The sequence below is a fragment of the Centroberyx gerrardi genome, chromosome 19 (genome assembly GCF_048128805.1).
Source record: "Centroberyx gerrardi isolate f3 chromosome 19, fCenGer3.hap1.cur.20231027, whole genome shotgun sequence".
Lineage (NCBI taxonomy): Eukaryota > Metazoa > Chordata > Actinopteri > Beryciformes > Berycidae > Centroberyx > Centroberyx gerrardi.
Genome location: NC_136015.1, coordinates 22,652,333 through 22,675,886, shown reverse-complemented (window position 1 = coordinate 22,675,886; position 23,554 = coordinate 22,652,333). Strand labels below are relative to the sequence as shown.

Sequence of the window (23,554 nt, the reverse complement as noted above, 5' to 3'; positions counted from 1 at the left end):
GACTTAAAAATCTGTAAAACCTGTCGTTATGTGTGTGAAGTAATGCCTTTTCAAAATCAGTGAGGATTTTGTTCAGCCTAGTAACCCATGATGTAATACTCTTTTATGAATTTCTATTGGCTAGGGTTGGGCTCTTGACTGCGAGGCTGACTGCTGACTGGATCAACCGGCTGACACTATCATTATTTTCAAGTCTACTTCTTTATCAAGATGACCAACAAGATGAAGGAGTTTATTTTGTTGCTCCTCTTCTGTCACGTTGCATCTCCAGGTAAGATCACATTTTAAATCTTTCCTTTAAACATGTTGTTGTTATAACTGCAGTTTGATTTAGTTACTGTGTAGGCTGATATTAAGCTGCATTATTCACATCTGGCTTTAAGTTTATGAAAGTGAATAAGTATGTTTTAATCTTCCTATTATATCCTAGTATTACAAAGTTAAGTGGAAAATTATGTGAATATATATTTTCTACTACACCCTGTTGATTCTTTAATTAATAGATTATCACACTCTTGACTCAAACCACTCACATTATAATATTATTTCAACCAATAATGTGTGTTCACTTATCACCATTTAGTCCATAGAATGATTGAATGAAATATCCACCTTTTGAACAATAAGGACAGCATCAACTGTTTGTTTTTGTTTTTTGTTTTTTTAAATAATTATTCAGGAATTTCAGGTACTAAAACTCTCTGAAAATGGATACATTCTACATTGTTTAGGAGTGAAATAACTTTAAATTTCTGGCAAATTCTAAATCCCTTCTGAGTCTGTGTGAATGAATACCACTGTCTGTACATTACTCTTTGCTCAATACACTGTTTTATTTATTTATCTATTTATTTATTTTGTCCCATAGGCATTGAACAGAAATTGAAATTATCTGTTGTATTCAGGGAATTGACAACTGATCACACATTGTTAGTATAAAAATTGATCTAAAAAATGTAAATCAAAATCTGAGTTCCTCATGTTAACTGTTTGTCCCACAGTGACTCACTCTCTGGAGTATTTAATGACTGCATCCTCTGGAGTCTCAAACTTCCCAGACTCTATGGCTGTTGCGTTGGTTGATGAAGTTCAGATTGGTCACTGTGACAGCAACATCAAGAGAGCAGAACCCAATCAGGACTGGATTATCAAAGTCATAGTAGATGATCCACAGGACTTGGAGTGGTACACTGCGAGATGTGTGGACTTCCAGCAGTTCTTCAAAGCCGAACTTGAGACTCTGAAGCAGCGCTTCAACCAAACTGGAGGTTTGTTTGTTTCACTTTATTGTGCTGAAATGTTTTTCATCCTGGTTTATTGTAAAGTAACAGAAAGCTGTAGCTTCCATCACACACACACACACACACACACACACACACACACAGATACGATGACTGCATGCTAGTCTGCTGTACTGATACAGTGTTTCTGTCCATCCCATAATAACAACAGAGATTTTTAACAGTTCATCTCCACTAGATTAGATTAGAATAATTTATAACAAAAAAACATAATAACTCTACTGAACTGCCCACAGTGAGTCGCTCCATAATAACTCTACTGTAGAAACCTGTTTATCACAACAGTTTCACAACACACAGCTGATAGAATAACATTACTGCCTGGTTTCTCAAACTACGGAGCAGGACTGTAAACTGGACACAGGCTGCTTCTGCTGGGTCCCATATGACAGTTAGCAGTATGTTTTAATAAACCTGCTGATAGGACAAGATGTTACATTTCTCATCCAGGTCACAGTTAACACCCAACTCTACTGTGTCCATCCCATAATAAATATATAGTAGACCTACAGATTAGATTAGATGATAATAACTCTACTGACCACAGTGTGTTGGTCCATCCCATAATAAATATATAGAATACTAGAGATTAGATGGTAATAACTCTACTGACCACAATGTGTTGGTCCATCCCATAATAAATCTCCAGCAGTAGAAACACATTAGATGATAATAACGCTACTGACCACAGTGTGTTCAGGTTCAGTGTGTGTCTGCTAGTCAGGACTCCACCTCAGTGTGTGTGTGTGTGTGTGTGTGTGTGTGTTCCTGCAGCTCACATGAAGCCACTACCTTCAACAGTGTAGATAAACTGTCTGTTGGTCTCTGTGGTAAAGAGAGGATACTGACTGTGTTAGGATCTCACTCTGTTTTACAGCAGTCTCTGCCTCTCTGTCTCTCTCTGAGCCGTCCACACTGTCCACATTATGTTTGGCTGTGAGCGGCTTCCATCCAGCCAGTAACAGCAGTAGGTGTAGATCCTCTGTTTTGGTGTTTGTGGATCAGTGTGTCTCTGTGGTAAAAATGTGATATCAACCACTGATAGTGACTGTGCTAGGATCTCACTCTGGTTTACTTCAGTCTCTGTCTCTGTCTCTCTCTCAGGTGTCCACACCTACCAGATAATGTTTGGCTGTGAATGGGATGATGAGACTGGAGAAGTTAATGGTTTTGGTCAGCATGGTTATGATGGAGAAGACTGGCTGGTATTGGACCTGAAGACACAGACATGGATCGCTGCAAAACCACAGGCTGTCATCACCAAAGAGGGGTGGAATAATGACAAAGCTGCCATAGAAGGCTGGATTAACTACCTCACCACGGAGTGCATTGATTGGCTGAAGAAGTATGTGGACTATGGGAAGAGCACTCTGCAGAGAACAGGTAGAGTCACATGGCCTGATGTAGTTTCATGGACTCAACAATGTTCATCTGCCTCTTCTGTTTCTAATGTACAGAAACATTACAGTGAATATGAACCAACATATAAAGACCCACCGTACATGTAACTGTAATGATTTTTGAGTTTACACACATCTTTCTGTCTTTCTATCTCTCTTTCTCCCTCCCCTCTCTTTCTATTTTCTCTCTCTCCCTCCCCTCTCTCTCTCTCCCTGCCCCCTCACTCCCACCTGTGTCTGTCTTTGTATATTTCTCTCTCTCTCCCTCCCTCCTTCTCTTTCTCTCTCCCTCTCTCTACCCCCCTGCCTCCCCCCCCCCTCTCCCTCTCTCTCTCTCCTCTCTCTCTCTCCCCCCTCTCTCTCTCTCTCTCTTTCTGTCTCTTTCTCCCCTCTCTCCCTCTCTCTCTCTCCAGTGCTTCCCTCGGTGTCTCTCCTCCAGAAGACTCCCTCCTCTCCAGTCAGCTGCCACGCTACAGGTTTCTACCCTGACAGAGGCATGTTGTTCTGGAGGAGAGATGGAGAGGAGCTTCAGGACCTCATGGACCAGGGAGAGATCCTCCCCAACCACGATGGAACCTTCCAGACGAGGGTTCAGCTGAACGTTTCATCAGTCAAACCTGAAGACTGGGGGAAGTACGAGTGTGTGTTTCAGCTCTCTGGTGTCAAGGAGGACATCGTCACCAAACTGGACCCAGCAGTGATCAAGACCAACAACCCAGGTAAGACTGGGATTAGAGCTGATGGAGGTGGAGAGACACATTTAGTTTAACTGACTTGTAATTCATGTGTTTTCTTTTTGTTGTTCTGTACTGGACTGTTTCTCTGCTTGTTGTGGTTTTGTTGTCATTTTAGTTTCTGTGATCCAGATCAGTTGGGTTTTTCAGGATTTTTATTTTATCAGTTTTATATATCCAAATGAACAGATGAAATTAAACTTTTAAAAAGATTGTATATATGGTATCTATTACAAGTTCCAGTCTATTGTCTCATGCAGAGTAATTTCTATGTACTGTATGGTGTTCCCTGATAGTGAGATAGTTTACTCCTCCTTGGGGGTAAATTTGGGCTCAGTCTTGTTGACCATACCACCATTTGGGCAACCAGACAGTTTTAAACTCCATGAGAATATTGAAGGAAACCAAACATGCCAGTTGGTTCACTAAAACACATTAGGTGTCTCTCTTGTTTGTCTGATTCACATGACCTCCTCTCTATACTTAAAATACTGAAGTGGAACAAAAACATAACCTGATCCATCCAGTGTTATGTGACAAAGTCTGAATGCTCTGTTTTGGTTCCATGTTCTCCTTCAGGGATCAATACTGCTCTTGTCATTGGAGTTGTTGCAGGACTGCTGCTCCTCCTGGCAATCTGCATCGCTGGAGTCTTCATCTGGAGAAGGAACAATAATGGTGAGGGACGAAGAGTTTCTTAATCCTTATAAAGCCATTTTTACTCCACTAGCGTAGGATTTAGCATACATGCTTGTGACAGTCTTAGTGTTATTGTTCCATAACTTCATATATATTTTATGTGTGGTGCTTCTGATAATGCAAAGTCCATAAAATGTAAATATAATCTTAACAAATACATTTAGTTGACATATCTAGTAATAGTGATGCACATACATGTAACATAATTTAGTCTTTCCTATCATAAATCTTAATTTGTAATCTGTCATTGAGTAATAATGTAACCTCTTGTCTGTATTTCAGGGTTCAAACCTGCTAACAGTAAGTTTTGCTTTGATTGTTTTTTGGCATCTACTGTACTGGATCTGTTGCTTGCATTGTTTGTATTTATAAAGGACATGGCAGAAGGCCAGGCTTTAGTAATGAATCACTAATCTCTCATGTCCAGTTCTGTTTCTTACATTATTACTGTTCATTTCAAATTAAATTATTTTACTTTGTCATGTTTTTGTAGCTTCGGAGACTTCACCTGCTGAAGTTGTATCTCTTAACTGATCACAGTGAGTACTTCATCATGTAAATTATTCTGTACTCAACCAAAGGTACATAACTACTGTACTGGCATAATATTCACAGATATATAAGCAGATATTCTATCTTTACTAAATCATCGATTTTCTTTAGATGAAAACACAATTTAGAGGTGTAATTCACATCCACCTGCTGGTGAGGATTCAAAAAGCCATTCTGATAAAGTATTTTCTCACTCAGTGTTTCAGTATAATTACAGAAAACAGTTGGCATTGAGTTTTTATCCTAATTCTGATGTACAAAAAAACAGATTGCATCACTCTATATCTAAATGTTATCTTTTGATCCAGAAATGAAACCTCATGCAATATCAAAGCAAATAGACTGCACAATGTGAAGAATAATAAATTAAATATTTCACCTTGTCTGTCTGTTAATCTCTCTGTTAATCTGTCTTGACAGGCGACCTGTGGAGATAAGAAGAGGATCATGAACTCCAATGAGTTACAGAGGCATCAAGATAAATTGCAGCAGTTGTTTGTAATTTTCAACAAAAGTACACATTAACAAAACTTGTTTTATTGAATATTGAGATTTGAAGTTATAGGATCTGTCTGAAAGTTTTGGACAAATCACATTAGTCAAATTTGCATTGATTTACTCACCAAAGAACAATATTCATGTTCTTTTCTCTTGGTTCATTTTTCTGCATTTGTGCTTCATTACTACACTTTACTACATCATTACACCCTGTCTTCATACTGTATTGTAACTACTATTAAATCAGGGATGCAAGCTCATGGAGAGTGAAAAAGGTGACAGATACCAGGGCAGGCACAAAACCACTCAGAAATCATTCACTTAAGTGCCCTATTTTGGGATCAAAAAGGTGACTGTCACCTAAAAGTGACTAGTTTGCCTGTAAATGCAGGTTGTTTTTTCTTAACTTAGTGACAGTCAGAACTGGCAGCAGCATCACTGTACAGGTAAATCCTCCTCTGTAGGAGTAACAACATCAGCAGAGTACTGATGCTGCTGTACAGCTGTTTCTGCAGAGCTTTTGTGGAGAGGGATTACTACAGCAGCTACCAGAGACCAAACACATGATTTACTCTGTAAATCAGAGTAAATCCCCCCCCCCATCGCAGCCCCAGCTCGTCACCCATAATCACAGCACAGTAACTTGGACCCTGGACCCTTGCCCCTGACCCCCCTCCCCCTAACCTGCACTAAATCGCTTGATCTGGACTATGTTGCACATGGATATTATGCACCTTGACTATAAGCTTGGATTCAACTTACACAGAAGTTTGTTATTACACAGGACTTAATGCTCAACATCACTTTGGACACTGAAGACGCTTGAGATACTTTTAATTTTAGTCTTATATTTTTTTCCCTCATAGTTTTATAGTGTTATATTTATTTATATTGCCTTGTATCTTTCCTGAACTATTTTTATTACCTTATTACTGTACTTTGGTCAGGAAAGGTCAGGTCACAGGTTGAAAAAGTTTAACACCCAACTCTACTGTGTCCATTCCATAATAAATAAATGAATTAAATTAATAAATAAATAATAAATTAACTCTACTGTACGGACCACAGTGTGTTGGTCCATCCCATAATAAATCTCCAGCAGTAGAAACACATTAGATGATAATAACTCTACTGACCACAGTGTGTTGGTCCATCCCAGTAGGCGGCACCAAGCCAACATCTACAGGTGGAAATAGTTGTTGGTTGTATGGAATGATTGATGGATGGATGGACCAATCAGGACAGACAGACTGCCTCCCAGTCTCCATAATGGTCCTGCTGGTCTCTGCCTTATTCTGACCAGCTGTAGTAACACACTACTGAACAGACTCACTGTCCTGGCTGACCAGGTCTAGCCTAGTGACTAATCCTAGGCTGAAACACTCCTTCAGTGGAAGCTTCTAGACCAGCCTCAGGACAGTCTAGTGAGCTTCTGTAGTTTCTCCTAGGGAGAGGATATTGTGGACTGATCCACTGGCTGCAGGGTTTCAGTGGATGTGATGTAAACTCCAGGATCAGGTTCAGTGTGTGTCTGTTCGAATCAGCTCAGCTCTTTCCCGCAAAGTCTGCCAGAAACTTGGGTGTCATGATTGATGACCAACTAACCTTTAGGAGCATGTGGCTTCTGTTGCTCGGTCATACCGATTTTCCCTGTACAACATCAGGAAGATCAGACCCTACCTGTCTGAACATGCAACACAACTCCTAGTACAGGCTCTTGTAATATCATGCCTTGACTACTGCAAGTCCTTACTGGCAGGGCTCCCGGCATGTACGCTCAAGCCTCTGCAGATGATCCAGAACGCGGCGGCACGTCTGGTCTTCAACCAGCCCAAAAGAGCACATGTCACTCCGCTGTTCATATCCCTCCACTGGCTCCCAGTTGCTGCCCGCATCAAGTTCAAGTCCTTGATGCTTGCCTACAAAGCCGCAACCAAAACAGCTCCTACCTACCTGAACTCCCTCATTCAGGTCTATGCTCCCTCCCGCCCACTACGCTCTGCCAAGGAACGGCGCCTGGTGCTGCCACCACAACAAGGCCCTAAGTCTCTAGCCAGACTCTTCTCTTCTGTGGTTCCTCGGTGGTAGAACGAGTTACCACTCCGTTCGATCCGCAGAGTCCCTCTCAATCTTTAAGAAAAGGCTAAAGACCCAGCTCTTTAACGAACACCTTCTCACCTGATGGACTGTGTAATCACAAAAAATATATATATATACTTCTTATCTGCCTCTATGCACTCTATGCATTGCCTCTATGCACTGCCTCGTAGCACCTATGTCCTGTTGGACCAGAACCTAGCTTGTTGTTCTCTCCTGACTAGATCCTTGCTTGTGTTGTATTAAAATCTCATATGTATGTTGCTTTGGATAAAAGCGTCTGCCAAATGGGAAATTGTAATTGTAATTGTCTGCTAGTCAGGACTCCACCTCAGTGTGTGTGTGTGTGTGTGTGTGTGTGTGTGTGTGTGTGTGATCCTGCAGCTCACATGAAGCCACTACCTTCAACAGTGTAGATAAACTGTCTGTTGGTCTCTGTGGTAAAGAGAGGATACTGACTGTGTTAGGATCTCACTCTGTTTTACAGCAGTCTCTGTCTCTCTGTCTCTCTCTGAGCCGTCCACACTGTCCACATTATGTTTGGCTGTGAGCGGCTTCCATCCAGCCAGTAACAGCAGTAGGTGTAGATCCTCTGTTTTGGTGTCTGTGGATCAGTGTGTCTCTGTGGTAAAGATGTGATATCAACCACTGATAGTTGACTGTGCTAGGATCTCACTCTGGTTTACTTCAGTCTCTGTCTCTCTCTCTCTCAGGTGTCCCACATTCTCCAGTTGATGTATGGCTGTGAATGGAATGATGAGACTGGAGACATTAATGGGAAGTTTCAGTATGGTTATAATGGAGAAGACTTTGTAGCATTGGACCTGAAGACACTGACATGGATCGCTCCAACACCACAGGCTGTCATCACCAAACAGAGATGGGATCCAAACAAAGCTAATTCAGCATACAGGAAGAACTACCTCACCAAGGTGTGCATTGATTGGCTGAAGAAGTATGTGGACTATGGGAAGAGCACTCTGCAGAGAACAGGTAGAGTCACATGACCTGATGTAGTTTCATGGACACAACAATGTTCATCTGTCTCTTCTGTTTCTAATGTACAGAAACATTACAGTGAATATGAACCAACATATAGAGACCCACTGTACATATAACTGTAATGTTTTTTGATTTAACACACATTTGTTTCTTTTTCTGTCCCCCTCTCTCTCTCTGTCTCTCCCTCTCTCTCTTTCTCTTCTTTCTCTCTCTCCCTCTACCTCTCTCCCCCTCTCTCCCTCTTTGTCTCTTTCTCTCCCTCTTCCCCTTTCTTTCTTGCTCTCTTTTCCTCCCCCCACTCCCCCCTCTCTCCTTGTCTCTCTTTTTCTCTCCCTCTCTCCCCTCCCTCTCTCACCATCTCTCTCTCACTCCCCCTCTCTCTCCCCCTCCCCAACATCCCTCTCTTTCCCTCTCTCTCTCCCCCTTTTCCTACCTCTCCCTCCCTCCTTCTCCTTTTCTGTCCTCCTCTCTCTCTTTCTCTCCCTCTCTCCCTCCCCTTCTCACCATTTCTCTCTGTCTCTCTCCCTTCTCTCTCTCTCCGCCCCCACCCATCCCCCACTCTCTCTCCACTCCTCCCTCTCTTTCTCGCCCTCTCTCTCCCTCTCCACCCCACTGCTCCTGTCTCTGTCTCTTACTTTCTTGAGTGACTTCATATATAGTTTGGTGCCTCTGGTGATGCAACGTTTATAAAATGTAAATATCTTAAGAAATACATTTAGTTGACATCAAATCTGCTGTCAGTAATTTTCTTCAATTTGATTGTTATTTGGCAAGTACTATACTGTAATTTGTAATAGTTGGATCTGTTGCTTGCATGGTTTGTACTTATAAAAGACATGGCAGAAGACCAGGCATTAGTAATCAATCACTAATCTCTTTCAATATTCTTTCATTTTTCTTTCAATATTACTGTGAATTTAAAAATAAATTATTTTACTTTGTCGTCTTTTTGTAGCTTTGGAGACTTCATCTACCGAAGTTGTACAATTTACGGTTATAATGCACATCCACCTGCTGGTGAGGATTCAAAATCCATTCTGATAAAACATTTTCTCACTCAGGGCTACAGTATAATTAATTATTATTATTATTATTATTATTATTATTATTATTATTATTATTATTATTATTATTATATTAATAATTTACAGTTGGCGTTGAGTTATTTTCCTTATTCTGATGTACAAAAAAGCATATTGCATCATTATATATCTAAATTTTATCTTTTGATCCAGAAATTAATATCCCATACAATATGAAAGCAAATATTCTGCACAGTGTGAACAATAATAAGTTCAATATTTCAGCTTGTCTGTCTGTTAATCTGTCTTGACAGGTGACCAGTGGAGATGAGAAGAGGATGGTGAACTCCAATAAATTACAGAGATATCAAGATATTATATTATTATAGTATTGTTGCTACTATTAAATTGTTTTTTCCTAACTGAGTGACAGTCAGAACTGGCAGCAGCATCACTGTACAGGTAAATCCTCCTCTGTAGGAGTAACAACATCAGCAGAGTACTGATGCTGCTGTACAGCTGTTTCTGCAGAGCTTTTGTGGAGAGGGATTACTACAGCAGCTACCAGAGACCAAACACATGATGAGAGAACAAACAGAGAGGACACTTCCTTTACCATGCTGACAGACACAGCATTTAGGTTTGTGAATTCATGAACAATATTTTGTGTGTGTGTGCGTGTGTGTGTACGTGTGTGTGTGTGTGTGTGTGTGTGTGTGTGTGTGTGCGTGCGTGCGTGTGTGCGTGTGTGTGTGTGTGTGTGTGTGTATTTTGAAGGAGGTTAAGGAGTATGGTTCCCCTTGTTCAACTTGCACAGAAAATGGGTTACATTGAATAAATAAAATGTTTCTGAAAACCTAATTAAGAGTTGCTAATTTTCTGCTTATTTCTCTGCAAAAACCAAGGTTCGCCTTGGTGCGAGGAATGTCCGAACCACGTTGGAGGCCTCAAAGACAGCACAAGTCCTCAGTGGGATGAAGAGGTATTACCTGGACCTTCTGGGAATAAGTGAATGTCGCTGGACTTGCTTTATGATCGATCCACCATCCTCCATTCAGGTCACAGACACCCACACACATGGTGTAGCCATCATTCTCTCAAAGGAGAAAGACAAAACCTTGCTGGAATGGGAACCAGTGAGAGAGAGGTTGATCAGAGTACATCTCAGTTCAAAGTACTGCAAACTAACCATCCTGCAGTGCTGTGCTCCAACAAATGAGGCTGAAGAGGACAAAGACAACTGGTATGAACTCCAAAGCACCCCAACACAACATGCTTCAGATAACTGGAGACTTGAGAGCCACAGTGGGCTCTGACAACACCAACTACCAGAGAGGGGCACCTCTGGAGAATGGGCACCCACGGGTGCAGAGAAAGAAACAACAATGGAGAACGGCTGACTTGAGCATGAACAACAACCTTGTCATCAGCAGAAACATTTTCCCACACAAGGACATCCATAAGCTCAGGTGGAAGTCACACACATAGATAAATGTTGTTTTTTTAAGACTCCTCTGAAGTTTTTTGCTTTCATAAACTAAATCATTCTATTCCAAATCCTTGAAAAAAGTTAAAAGCAAAAATGCCCTAAAGCTATGTAATATAATGAAGACATTTAGCCCCTCGTATTTACTTTATGTTAGACGTTGGTCTGTTATATAGATTTATTGTATGTGTTTTAAGCTCTTCTACGTTGTATTTGAACCTGCTGCTCAGTTGTAGGCCTATATGTTTGTAGTGACTACTGCTTGTAGTTTGAATTTGTTTGATGCAATTATAAAAACAAATAAAATAATAGAACTTCTGGTCAGTCATTCGTTATTACAGAAACTTGGCAGGGTGGTTTTAGTTGATGGGACACAAGGATTTTTCAAAAATCAATGATGGTTTTATTGGTTGTAATTTATAGGCTACACCTGCTGGTACACCATGAAGTCACCACTAAAGAAGTCTCCAGCACTAAAGATTTTCTGTTGTCCAGGAAGAAAAAGTAATTAGATTTTGATTTAAAAATAGCCTACAGTAACATAAAATCTTTGTAATTTCTTGGCATTAATTGTCAAATAGGTTTATGGTATGATAGATTGAGATAAAAAATTGCAGTGTGACTTTGTGTGTGATACTACATCTTTTCCTCATCCTCTACTGTGAGCATATTTACGACTGAGAGACAAAAAACAACTTAGTTTCACTTTCAAAGAACAACCTCAGCACTTCAATTCAGTGTAGTAACCCATGACGCAACTGTCTTTTCTGAATTTCTATTGGCTAGAAACTTTGAGCTCCTGACTGAGACTGTCAGGCTGACAGTGTAACGATCTGCGGACCGGATGCAAACTTTCAATACTTTGGCCTTTTCATTATGTTTTTTTTTTAGCAGAGGATCTATGGATCACTGTCGGTCGGTCGCTCTGCTCACCACTTGTTGTAAAGTGGGGGAAAGTGCGCCGCAGGGAGTTAGACTGCAGACTCTCGATCGGGAGACAACAGTTTGATTCCTGGCAGAGACGCTTCAACAAAATGCAACGTCGCGGGGCTGTTGGACTCTTAGTCTTGTTAAATGTAGGCTACTCCTTTATCAAAACAAGATGAGGGAGTTTATTTTTTTGCTCCTCTTCTGTCACGTTGCTTCTCCAGGTAAGATCACATTTAAAATCTTTCCTGTGAACTGCAATTTGATTTAGTTAGGCTGATATCACATTAAACTGGGTTATAGCCTATTCACATCTGGCTTTGTTGAGTTTAGAGTTGGTTAATTACTCATTGGCCGTAATTAATACAACCCACTCCTGAAACATCACTGTTTTCACTTGTCACCAGCATAGTTATAGCATAGATCCTCAGTTGTTTTTTTTTTTTTTTTTACCAAACCAGCAAAAGCCGTTTGAGGGCGCTGTGTTAATAGATATTGTCAGCTGAACCCAAACAGCTTCCTTCTATACTGATAATTACAGTTATGATCAATTTAATATGATTAGATTATACAATTAACAATTTAGAGCAATGTGGATTTTAAGAGTTTCACTTCATAATGAAATATCCACCATTTAAAAAAAATAAAATGACCCATACTCTAACAAAATGATTGCTGGCATGAAATTAAAGCACATTATGGGTTACTACTGAAGTTATTTTTGGAAAAAATGACTCATGAATTTCAGATAGTAACTTTTCCAAAAATTGATATATTTTTTGGAGTTTTGGAGTGAAATAATGTTATATTTGTAGCAAATATAAATCTGTTCTGAGTCTGTGTTAATGATAACCAAGTTCCAACCCTTTACAAAATGAATGAAGACTGTCCATACATTACTCTTTGCTCAAGACAGTTGTTTTATCTATTTATTGATTTATTTATAGTCCCACAGTCACTGAAATTCTCTGCTGTGCTCAGGGAATTAACAGCCGATCATACATTATAAAAATGTATTTGACAAAACCTGAGTTCCTTCCGTTAACTGTTTGTCCCACAGTGACTCACTCCCTGAAGTATTTCTACACTGCATCCTCTGGAGTCCCAAACTTCCCAGAGTTTGTGGCTGTTGCGTTGGTTGATGAAATTCAGATAGATTACTGTGACAGCAACACCAAGAGAGCAGAACCCAAACAGGACTGGATGAACAAAGTCACAGCAGATGATCCACAGTACTGGGAGACGCAAACTGGGGTTTGTGTGAGTAACCAGGAGTTCTTCAAAGCTGAAATTGAGACTCTGAGGCAGCGCTTTAACCAAACTGAAGGTTTGTTTATGTTTCACTTTCTACTGCTAAAATGTTTTTCATCCTGGTTTGTTGTAAAGTATCAGAGAGATGTAGCTTCCATCTCACACACACACACACACACACACACACATCCTTTCTGTTGCACACACACACATGCCATCTCTCTCACATGCACACAACACACACATACATACTCAGTCACGTTCAAAGACAATGCTCTAATATTCTATCAGGCTCAAATGTATGTATGTCAGTGTGTTGGTCCATCCCATAATAAATCTCCAGCAGCAGAAACACATTAGATGATAATAACTCTACTGACCACAGTGTGTTGGTCCATCCCATAATAAATCTCCAGCAAGAGAAACACATTAGATGATAATAACTCGACTGACCACAGTGTGTTGGTCCATCCCAGTAGGCGGCACCAAGCCAACATCTGCAGGTGGAAATAGTTGTTGGTTGTATGGAATGATTGATGGATGGATGGACCAATCAGGACAGACAGACTGCCTCCCAGTCTCCATAATGGTCCTGCTGGTCTCTGCCTTATTCTGACCAGTTGTAGTAACACACTACTGAACAGACTCACTGTCCTGGCTGACCAGGTCTAGCCTAGTGACTAATCCTAGGCTGAAACACTCCTTCAGTGGAAGCTTCTAGACCAGCCTCAGGACAGTCTAGTGAGCTTCTGTAGTTTCTCCTAGGAAGAGGATATTGTGGGACTGATCCACTGGCTGCAGGGTTTCAGTGGATGTGATGTTAACTCCAGGATCAGGTTCAGTGTGTGTCTGCTAGTCAGGACTCCACCTCAGTGTGTGTGTGTGTGTGTGTGTGTGTGTGTGTGTGTGTGTGTGTGTGTGTGTGTTCCTGCAGCTCACATGAAGCCACTACCTTCAACAGTGTAGATAAACTGTCTGTTGGTCTCTGTGGTAAAGAGAGGATACTGACTGTGTTAGGATCTCACTCTGTTTTACAGCAGTCTCTGCCTCTCTGTCTCTCTCTGAGCCGTCCACACTGTCCACATTATGTTTGGCTGTGAGCGACTTCCATCCAGCCAGTAACAGCAGTAGGTGTAGATCCTCTGTTCTGGTGTCTGTGGATCAGTGTGTCTCTGTGGTAAAGATGTGATTTCAACCACTGATAGTTGACTGTGCTAGGATCTCACTCTGGTTTACTTCAGTCTCTGTCTCTCTCTCAGGTGTCCACACCTACCAGAGGATGTCTGGCTGTGAATGGGATGATGAGACTGGAGACGTTAGTGGTTATGAACAGTATGGTTATGATGGAGAAGACTGGCTGGTATTGGACCTGAAGAGACAGACATGGATCGCTTCAACACCACAGGCTGTCATTACCAAACAGAGATGGGATCAAAACAAAGCTCAGTTAGAATACTTACAGTACTACTTCACCAAGGAGTGCATTGATTGGCTGAAGAAGTATGTGGACTATGGGAAGAGCACTCTGCAGAGAACAGGTAGAGTCACATGACCTGATGTAGTTTCATGGACACAACAATGTTGATATGCCTCTTCTGTTTCTAATTACAGAAACATTACAGTGAATATGAACCAACATATAGAGACCCACTGTACATATAACTAATGTTTTGGAGTTTGCACACATCTCTGTGTTTCTGTCTCTCTTTCTCTTTTTCTCTCTCTCCCTCTCTCTGTTTCCCCACCCCTTCTCTCTCTCTCCCTCTTTCTCTCCCTCTCCACCCCCCCACCTCTCTCTCCCACTCTCTCTTACTTCCTTCCTCCCTCCCTCCCCGCCCCCTTCTCCCCCCTGCTCTCTCTCCCCTCTCTCCCCTCTCTCTCTCTCTCTCTCTCCCTCTCTCTCCTCTCTCTCTCTCTCTCCAGTTCTTCCCTCGGTGTCTCTCCTCCAGAAGACTCCCTCCTCTCCAGTCAGCTGCCACGCTACAGGTTTCTACCCTGACAGAGTCATGTTGTTCTGGATGAAAGATGGAGAGGAGCTTCAGGAGCACATGGACAAGAGAAAGATCCTCCCCAACCACGATGGAACCTTCCAGACGAGCGTTCAGCTGGACGTTTCATCAGTCAAACCTGAAGACTGGGGGAAGTACGAGTGTGTGTTTCAGCTCTCTGGTGTCAAGGAGGACATCGTCACCAAACTGGACCCAGCAGTGATCAAGACCAACAACCCGGGTAAGACTGGGATCGGAGCTGATGGAGGAGGAGAGACACATTTAGTTTAACTGACTTGTAATTCATGTCTTTTCTTTTTGTTGTTCTGTACTGGGCCGTTTCTCTGCTTGTTGTGGTGTTGTTGTCATTTTTTGGGGTTTTTTCAGTTTTTTTTTAATCCGTTTTATATATCCAAATGAACAGATGAAATTAAACTTTTAAAAAGATTGTATATATGGTATCTATTACAAGTTCCAGTCTTTTTTCTCATGCAGAGTAATTTCTATGTACTGTATGGTGGCTCAGTCTTGTTTACCATACCACCATTTGGGCAACCAGACAGTTTTTAACTCCATGAGAATATTGAAGGCAAACAAACGTGCCGGTCGGTTCACTAAAACACATTAGGTGTCTCTCTTGTTTGTCTGATTCACATGACCTCCTCTCTATACTCAAAATACTGAAGTGGAACAAAAACATAACCTGATCCATCCAGTGTTATGTGACAAAGTCTGAATGCTCTGTTTTGGTTCCATGTTCTCCTTCAGGGATCAATACTGCTCTTGTCATTGGAGTCGTTGCAGGACTGCTGCTCCTCCTGGCAATCTGCATCGCTGGAGTCTTCATCTGGAGAAGGAACAATAATGGTGAGGGACGAAGAGTTTTTTTTATTCATCATGAAGCCATTTTTACTCCACTATTGGATTTTAACATATATGCTTGTGACAGTCTTAATGTTATTGTTCCTTAACTTAATATAGTTAATGTGTGGTTCTTCTGGTAATGCAAAGTCCATAAAATATAAATATTATCTTAACAGAAACATTTAGTTGACATATCTAGTAATAGTGATGCATATATGTAACTTAATTTTCTCTTTGTGTTTCCTTTCATGAATCTTAAATCATAATCTGTCGTTGAATAATAATGTAAACTCTTGTCTGTTTTTCAGGATTCAGTTCTGCTAATAGTAAGTTTTCTTCCTTAAATAAAAATTAGATTTTTTTTTTGGCATCTACTGTACTGATGATTTTAAATCTTTTTGTGATCCCGTCAATCTTACCCAGTTGATTAATTCACCCACTCGTCCAAATCTTAAATGCCCTGAGAAGTCCACCTTAATTGACTTGATTTTGATTAATGTTCCTCATAAATTCTCAGCTGTTGGTGTTTTTTGCAATGACCTAAGTGACCATTGTGTTGTAGCTGCTATCAGGAACACTAAGGTCCCTAAATTAAAACCACGCGTCATTTGTAAGAGGAATCTTAAACATTTTAATGAACAGGGGTTTTATCATGATTTGTTTCATTTTAATTGGAGTAGAATAGAGCTGATCCCTGATGTGGAGACAGCCTGGACATTCTTTAATGATGGTTTCATGCAAATCATAAATACACATGCCCCATTCAGGAGATACAGAGTAAAGGGGCGTGATAACCCCTGGTTTTCCTCTGAGCTAGCAAATACTATTCATGAGCGTAACTTGGCTTGGGCTAAGGCAAGGACAACAGGTTCTACCACTGATTGGCTTATTTTTAGACAACTAAGAAACAAATGCTCCTCTTTTATCAAGAAAGCCAAATCAGAATATTATTTGTCTGTCACCACTGAAAATCTAAATGATCCTAGGAGATTTTGGAAAACCATAAAATCCCTTTCTGTGAGCAAAAACTCTCAAGCTGTACCTACCTCTGTTATGAAAGATTCTGTTGCTGTTCATGACAAAATGGAGATATTGAATTTTATATCTTCTGGCTCTCTGTTTGACTCTGATTGTTCTGCGTCTGTGAAACCCTGTACTGACGTTCCAGTGTATACTGGTCAGTCTTTTAATTGCGTATCTTTCTCTGTGCAGGAAGTTCATAAAGCCCTAAAAACTTTAGATCAGAAAACCCTCAGGACCTGATCTTATTGATTCTTACTTTTTGAAATTGGCAGCTGATTTTGTAGCAGAGCCTCTTGCATATCTTTTTAACCTTACAGTGGAAAATAAGGAAATTCCTAGGATATGGAAATCTGCTTTTGTTCTCCCTTTATTAAAAGGGGGTGACCCAGCTATTTTAAATAACTATAGGCCAATATCTAATTTATCAGTACTGGCTAAAATTGTTGAAGCTCTTGTGAGTGATCAACTAAAGGAGTTTTTATACACCAATGCCATTTTATCAACATATCAATCAGGCTTTAGAAAAAAATACCATCACAGCTGCACTGAAGGTGGTAAATGACATTTCTGTTGCACTTGACAAGAAGCAACATTGTGCATCACTTTTTATTGATCTGTCCAAAGCTTTCGACACAGTTGACCATGATGTTTTAAAACTTAGACTTCTTAACTCAGGACTCTCGGAGAAAGTAGTCGCTTGGTTCTCAAACTACCTTAGTAATAGGTCTCAGTGCATTAGATATGATGGTCTATGTTCTGATATTGTATCCGTCTACAAGGGTGTACCACAGGGCTCTGTATTAGGTCCACTTTTATTCACTATTTATATAAATAATCTGGGTCAAAACGTGTCAGATGCTAATTTTCATTTCTATGCTGATGACACTGTTATATACTGCTGTGCGTCAACTCTTGTACAGGCCATTGAATACTTGCAAAATGCTTTTATTGTTGTCCAACATACTTTACTTAAGCAGAAATTCGTTCATAATGCAGATAAGACCAAACTTATGTTGTTTACCAACTCTAGGAATAGGCCACAAAATATCTGAATACTCTGTTTTGGTTCCATGTTCTCCTTCAGGGATCAATACTACTCTTGTCATTGGAGTCGTTGCAGGACTGCTGCTCCTCCTGGCAATCTGCATCGCTGGAGTCTTCATCTGGAGAAGGAACAATAATGGTGAGGGACGAAGAGTTTTTTACTCCTCATAAAGATCCACTAGTATAGGATTTAGCATACATGCTTGTGACAGTGTTCATGTTATTGTTCCATAACTTCATATATAGTTTGGTGCCTCTGGTGATGCAACTTTCATAAAATGTAAATATCTTAAGAAATACATTTAGTTGACATCAAATCTGCTGTCAGTAATTTTCTTCAATTTATTATTTGACAAGTACTGTACTGTCATTTGTAATATTTGGATCTGTTGCTTGCATGGTTTGTATTTATAAAAGACATGGCAGAAGACCAGGGATTAGTAATCAATCACTAATCTCTCATGTCAAGTTCTGTTTCTTTCAATGTTGCTGTTCATTTCAAAATAAATTATTTTGCTTTGTAGATGTTTTGTAGCTTCGGAGACTTCGTCCAGTGTTGTACCTCCTAACTGATCACAGTGAGTACTTCATCATGTAAACTATTCTGTGCTGATGTGCATAACTGCTGTACTGGCATAATACTCACAGATATAGATACTCTATCTTTACTAAATCATTGATTCCCTTGAGACCAAAACACAATTTAGGGTTATAATGCACATCCACCTGCTGGTGAGGATTCAAAAATCCATTCTGATAAAACATTTTCTCACTCAGTGCTACAGTATAATTAATTAATATTATTATTATTATTATATTAATAATTAACAGTTGGCGTTGAGTTATTTTCCTTATTCTGATGTACAAAAAAGCACATTGCATCATTCTATATCTAAATGTTATCTTTTGATCCAGAAATTAATATCCCATACAATATGAAAGCAAATATTCTGCACAGTGTGAACAATAATAAGTTCAATATTTCAGCTTGTCTGTCTGTTAATCTGTCTTGACAGGTGACCAGTGGAGATAAGAAGAGGATCATGAACTCCAATAAATTACAGAGATATCAAGATATTATATTATTATAGTATTGTTGCTACTATTAAATGCAGGTTGTTTTTTCCTAACTGAGTGACAGTCAGAACTGGCAGCAGCATCACTGTACAGGTAAATCCTCCTCTGTAGGAGTAACAACATCAGCAGAGTACTGATGCTGCTGTACAGCTGTTTCTGCAGAGCTTTTGTGGAGAGGGATTACTACAGCAGCTACCAGAGACCAAACACATGATAAGAGAACAAACAGAGAGGACACTTCCTTTACCATGCTGACAGACACAGCATTTTGGTTTGTGAATTCAATGATGTTCATTTTTACTGGTGAGTTTATAAATCACACAAAATGAGTTTGACTTTGGTTCAGTTCAGTTCTCCTGGATGCTGCTGTGGCTCAATGCTCTGCTCTGTCATTGTAAAGCCGTTCAAATCTCTATAATGCTGAATTACTTAATTCCAGTTTGAATCGCTGAGTGTGTGAGAGAGAGATTGCGTGTGTGTGTGTGTGCGTGTGTGTGTGCGAAAGAGAGAGTGTTTGTGAGAGAGGGAGAGAGATAGAGAGAGGGTGGCTGTGTGTAGGGGGAGATTTTTGATTTGGAGAATAACCCCTTGTTAGTGTAATTTAACAAAATAAGGTTTGATAAATTAATAAGATGTTTCTGAAAACCTAATTCAGAGTTGTTTCTTTGTTTGTGTGTTGTGTATTTGGATATCAAAGTTGTTTAATAACCTAAAAAGGATTGTTATGACAAAGGTCTATTAGGTTTATCAGATTGATAATTTAGAGACCAACAGAAAGTCACGTGACATCCTCATCAGGTCATTTCTCAGTTCAGAGGGAGATACATAATCTGTCCAGAGGGGGCGCTGTGACACTGCTGAGTCCTCTGTAATGGTAAACTCAATGATAAACTTTTTTTCATTAACATTTATAAAACATTAAGACATCGTAGATTTACACTTTAAAAATAACCAAGTTAAAAAAATGACAAACATAAAAAAAATCAAAGTTAAAAAATTAGTTATACGTATATGTTTAATTGTTTCAAAGCTAAACCCAGTGAGCAAAAACATGTGTTTTACTGTTAATTAATGAACACTGTCAACACAAACTGAAACATGAGACATCAGGTGATCAATGATCCCACCTTCTGATTTCAACTAAATCAAATGAGCAGTCAAAGATTTTAGCTTTGAAATGAGTCAAACCTCTGATAAAGCAACAACTGATAGGTAATTAATCACTCTAATCATTAACACATTTGAAACAGCTGCTCATATAACATTAACATTTTTTTTTTTTTCTTTCAGAAATAAAACGTATTTCTGCATCAAATGTGATGCAGATTTTTATGTTGTTGGTTAAACTTTGGGGGGAAATCTGATAATGAGCGCCGGACACACTCTTTCAAATCTATAAGGAAGAATGAAAAATGTCACAAACTGTACCAGAAAAAAAATATCACAAATGTTGTTTCATTAGCCTACCAGGAATGGCAGAGCAATGGCACTGAACCTTTTGGGTGTTGAATGTGTGTTTCAGTTAGTTTCCTCTAGAGGGCAACATAACTCTGAAAACTCCTCTGCTGAGAATGAAGCAAGTTACCAGAGAGAAACAAGTTACCAGAGCAGATTTTCAAACCTTCAGCCTTTCACAGTGTCCTTTCCTTAATTTTTTCAACCATTAGTTATCCAGCTTAGTTCTATTGTGAAGGATAATGAAGGATTTATGAAGGATCTCCTCAATGGGAGATCTGGCCAAGACAACAGTATATTTAGTGAGAGACAGAACAACACATTCTGTAAAAAAGTAATACGCAAACTTAGAAAGAAAGTGAGAGAAGGAGAAGAAGAGAGACTGAGATGAAGACAGAAACAGAGAAAGAGACAAACAGAGACAGAGAAGGAGGATAAACAGTGGTTAAAACTTGAGTAAAACAGTCACCTTAGTGTGTGTGTGTGTGTGTGTGTGTGTGTGCGTGTGTGTGAGTCCTGCAGGCATGATCATCAGTGTAAAAATGACTCAATTTCATAATATTTTCAAGGAAATTATACTGGCAAAATAAGAGATTAAAAAAAGCATGTTCATGTTTATGTAAATGTATTTTGTCATTAAAAACAATAAGTATATAAAAAAAAAAATGCAAGTTTTACAAATAATTTGTGAAAACAGAACTGGCAAATGGTAAATAGGCATTGGGTAAATTAAAACATGTATGTGTAGGTTTCAAATTATTACAAAAACTGAAAGAATGACTTGGAGCATGGGGATAATACATAACAACAGACTGGTCACCTACAAAAATTGTCGTAATTGGTAGTCTAGCAGTCAGAGAAGAGGGCTTGTAACCAGAAGGTTGGTAGTTCAAACCCCTGACTGTCTGGGAAAACCTGGAAGGATAAATGAATCAGTAAGGCTCTCCTCTCTCTCTGCCCGCAAGGCAGGTAACCCCCATCTGCTCCAGTCAGCTGCTCAGACCAACAGCAGTGGCTGCACTGGGCAGCTCCCAGTACGAAGGTGTGTAACTGTATGAATTTCACATTCATACAGTTACACACCTTCGTACTGGGAGCAGGATGTTGTTGAAAATGAGTGTGCATGCTCAGTCAACTGTGATTGGATAAATAAAGGGTTGAAAAAAAATCTATCTGTTGGTCTCTGTTCCTAGCTTCATCTTTCACCCCTTCTTGCCTCCATCAGAAAAGACTAACTGCTAACTCAAACATTCTTTTTCTTAACAGTTCTCCTATTCCCATAATAGGAGCGTAGATGACAACAGAATGCAGTGTGTGGTAAAATATTCAGAAACTGCTGATATTGAATGAAAGAGGGCACAGGTTTTCTTTCAATTACTGATGGATTATTTTTCAAGGATCTTTCCTCATTCTCCTTCTTTTATATTTTTCTCTCAAATCCAACAATCTCAACATACTGTGAATTTCAGGTGATTGATCGGCCTATCAGAGGCAACAGAACCAGCTTTGTCAAATTCACTTACTTTCCTTTACTTTGTAATTACACTGTAATTACAGAGCAAGAGACAGCCACAATCTTTTGATCCGATTAATCAGTTTATTGTAACTACTACAGTGAGTAGATATTTGAACTAGAATAGAGATGGCAAACTATTCATACCACAGAAAGTGACATGACACACACACACACACACACACACACACACACACTCAGTATTTTCCCCACATGATTTAAGCAAAGATTACTCAATAGAAGACCGTTAAAAGTGAATTAAGTGAATTTGACTGCTGAATTGCAGGTGCATAGGCCACAAAAACTGCAAAATTATTTAATGTGACAAGGGGAAACGTCTCAAAAATAATGACAACACATACCAAACACAGACAAACTGCCTCTACAGTGGAGGAACAGTGGTGGCAGTCGAAGCTCACCAATAGAGATAGACGGACACCTCACAAAACTACATAAAAAAACGGCCTCAAAAACGATCACAAAATTAAATCATTACCTCTGTGTCACATACATTTTACCTTCATAAAGTTGGTATTTATGGCAGAGCTGCCATTCAGAAACAGCTTGTATCCAAGGCCAACGCACAAAGATGCATAACCTGGTGTGAGGAGCACAAAACCAAGTTCTAAATTTGTGCATAAGAACTTCCAGTACGCACAAGAAAATTTATATTCATCAAACGTGTGTATATGCACAGCGTTACGCAATCAACAATATTAAATCCCATACATTCTATATGGCTGTGATCGTGCACGGCCAAAGTCATTTACATAAAGAAACGCACCAAACTGACCATATAGAGCAGTCCAGCGATGACATTTCTTTGTAGGCCAATGCAGAAGTTAGCTCTGCCATGGTTCTTTGGCCGCAGCCCCACTAACTTAACTTCATAACTTCAATTGGTTTTTGAATGTGGCTTTGGACTGATGCCGAAAATAAGATCTGTGTTTAACGCAGGCTTGTGATATTCATACATTTAGTTATATGAGATAATTTTGACAAATCAAAACTGCTTTCATGAATTTTAAAGCATAATTGTAATCCATATTAGTAAAAAGCTAACACTAGGCTAACCTGCGAAAAATATGAAGTACAGCAGACACAAAGCTTCAGTTTCAGGCAGCTATCAAATTCAGAAACCTAAAATTTAAAAAAACTACAATTGGAAAAAGCTATAAATCGGTAAATCTACAGTCTAAATTGAAAAGAGCGTGAGTACTACAGTTCAGAGGCTTTATGACGGATTATTCTGCGTTATGACATGTTCTAAGACAAGTTAGCCATTTGCTAGCAACTTACTTTATTAGGGTGCATAAAACCTTCACAATTCACAAATGGGATGTTTAATGGTTTATTTTATCTCACAGAATTAAACATTTCTTAATCAAACTTTCTTAAAGCTTGTCTTAACCACAGACCTTATTTTCAGTCTTTTAACCAAATTCAAGTTAAAATCGTAATCACTTTTCAGCCGAGGGAACCCATGGCTCAAAAATGCTGACTCACTTCCGGGTTTTAGGAATCAAAACTGGACCGCTCTATTTGCTCAACAACCTTCCCTTTGGGCCACTGTAGATGCAGATTAAATTGTTGTGAAGAACATGGAGCACATGAAAAAACA

General features: G+C 39.6%; 3 protein-coding genes across 7 annotated transcripts in view; all 3 read left to right on the top strand.

Moving 5' to 3' along the window:
• LOC139908637 (uncharacterized) overlaps positions 1-8,008 on the top strand; it is a 37,757-nt gene extending 29,749 nt beyond the window's left edge. Inside the window, exon 15 of the mRNA XM_078290513.1 lies at positions 5,107-8,008. The gene's annotated coding sequence lies outside the window, so the exon portion shown is untranslated. The remainder of the gene's footprint in view (positions 1-5,106) is intronic.
• Positions 158-19,615, top strand: LOC139919848 (major histocompatibility complex class I-related protein 1-like). 5 transcript variants are annotated; one of them, XR_013507499.1, is made up of 9 exons: positions 158-271; positions 1,002-1,268; positions 2,406-2,684; positions 3,115-3,420; positions 4,015-4,113; positions 4,417-4,434; positions 9,239-9,300; positions 9,620-9,945; positions 10,211-11,109. XR_013507499.1 is itself a non-coding variant. In XM_078290442.1 (8 exons), the coding sequence occupies exons 1-8, from the start codon at positions 211-213 to the stop codon at positions 9,692-9,694; spliced, it is 1,167 nt and encodes a 388-aa protein (XP_078146568.1). In that variant the 5' UTR covers positions 158-210; the 3' UTR covers positions 9,695-10,014. The 5 variants fall into 5 exon arrangements, 4 of the variants coding, with proteins under 4 accessions (XP_078146568.1, XP_078146570.1, XP_078146569.1 ...); XM_078290442.1 differs by lacking the exon at positions 10,211-11,109 and having other exon boundaries at positions 9,620-10,014; XM_078290444.1 differs by lacking the exons at positions 9,239-9,300; positions 9,620-9,945; positions 10,211-11,109 and adding exons at positions 4,628-4,673; positions 18,905-19,615 and having other exon boundaries at positions 160-271.
• Positions 11,787-17,084, top strand: LOC144537852 (major histocompatibility complex class I-related protein 1-like). The gene is made up of 6 exons (XM_078290512.1): positions 11,787-11,942; positions 12,779-13,045; positions 14,229-14,507; positions 14,893-15,198; positions 15,726-15,838; positions 17,034-17,084. The coding sequence occupies exons 1-6, from the start codon at positions 11,894-11,896 to the stop codon at positions 17,082-17,084; spliced, it is 1,065 nt and encodes a 354-aa protein (XP_078146638.1). The 5' UTR covers positions 11,787-11,893.
• Positions 19,616-23,554: the final 3,939 nt, after the last annotated feature.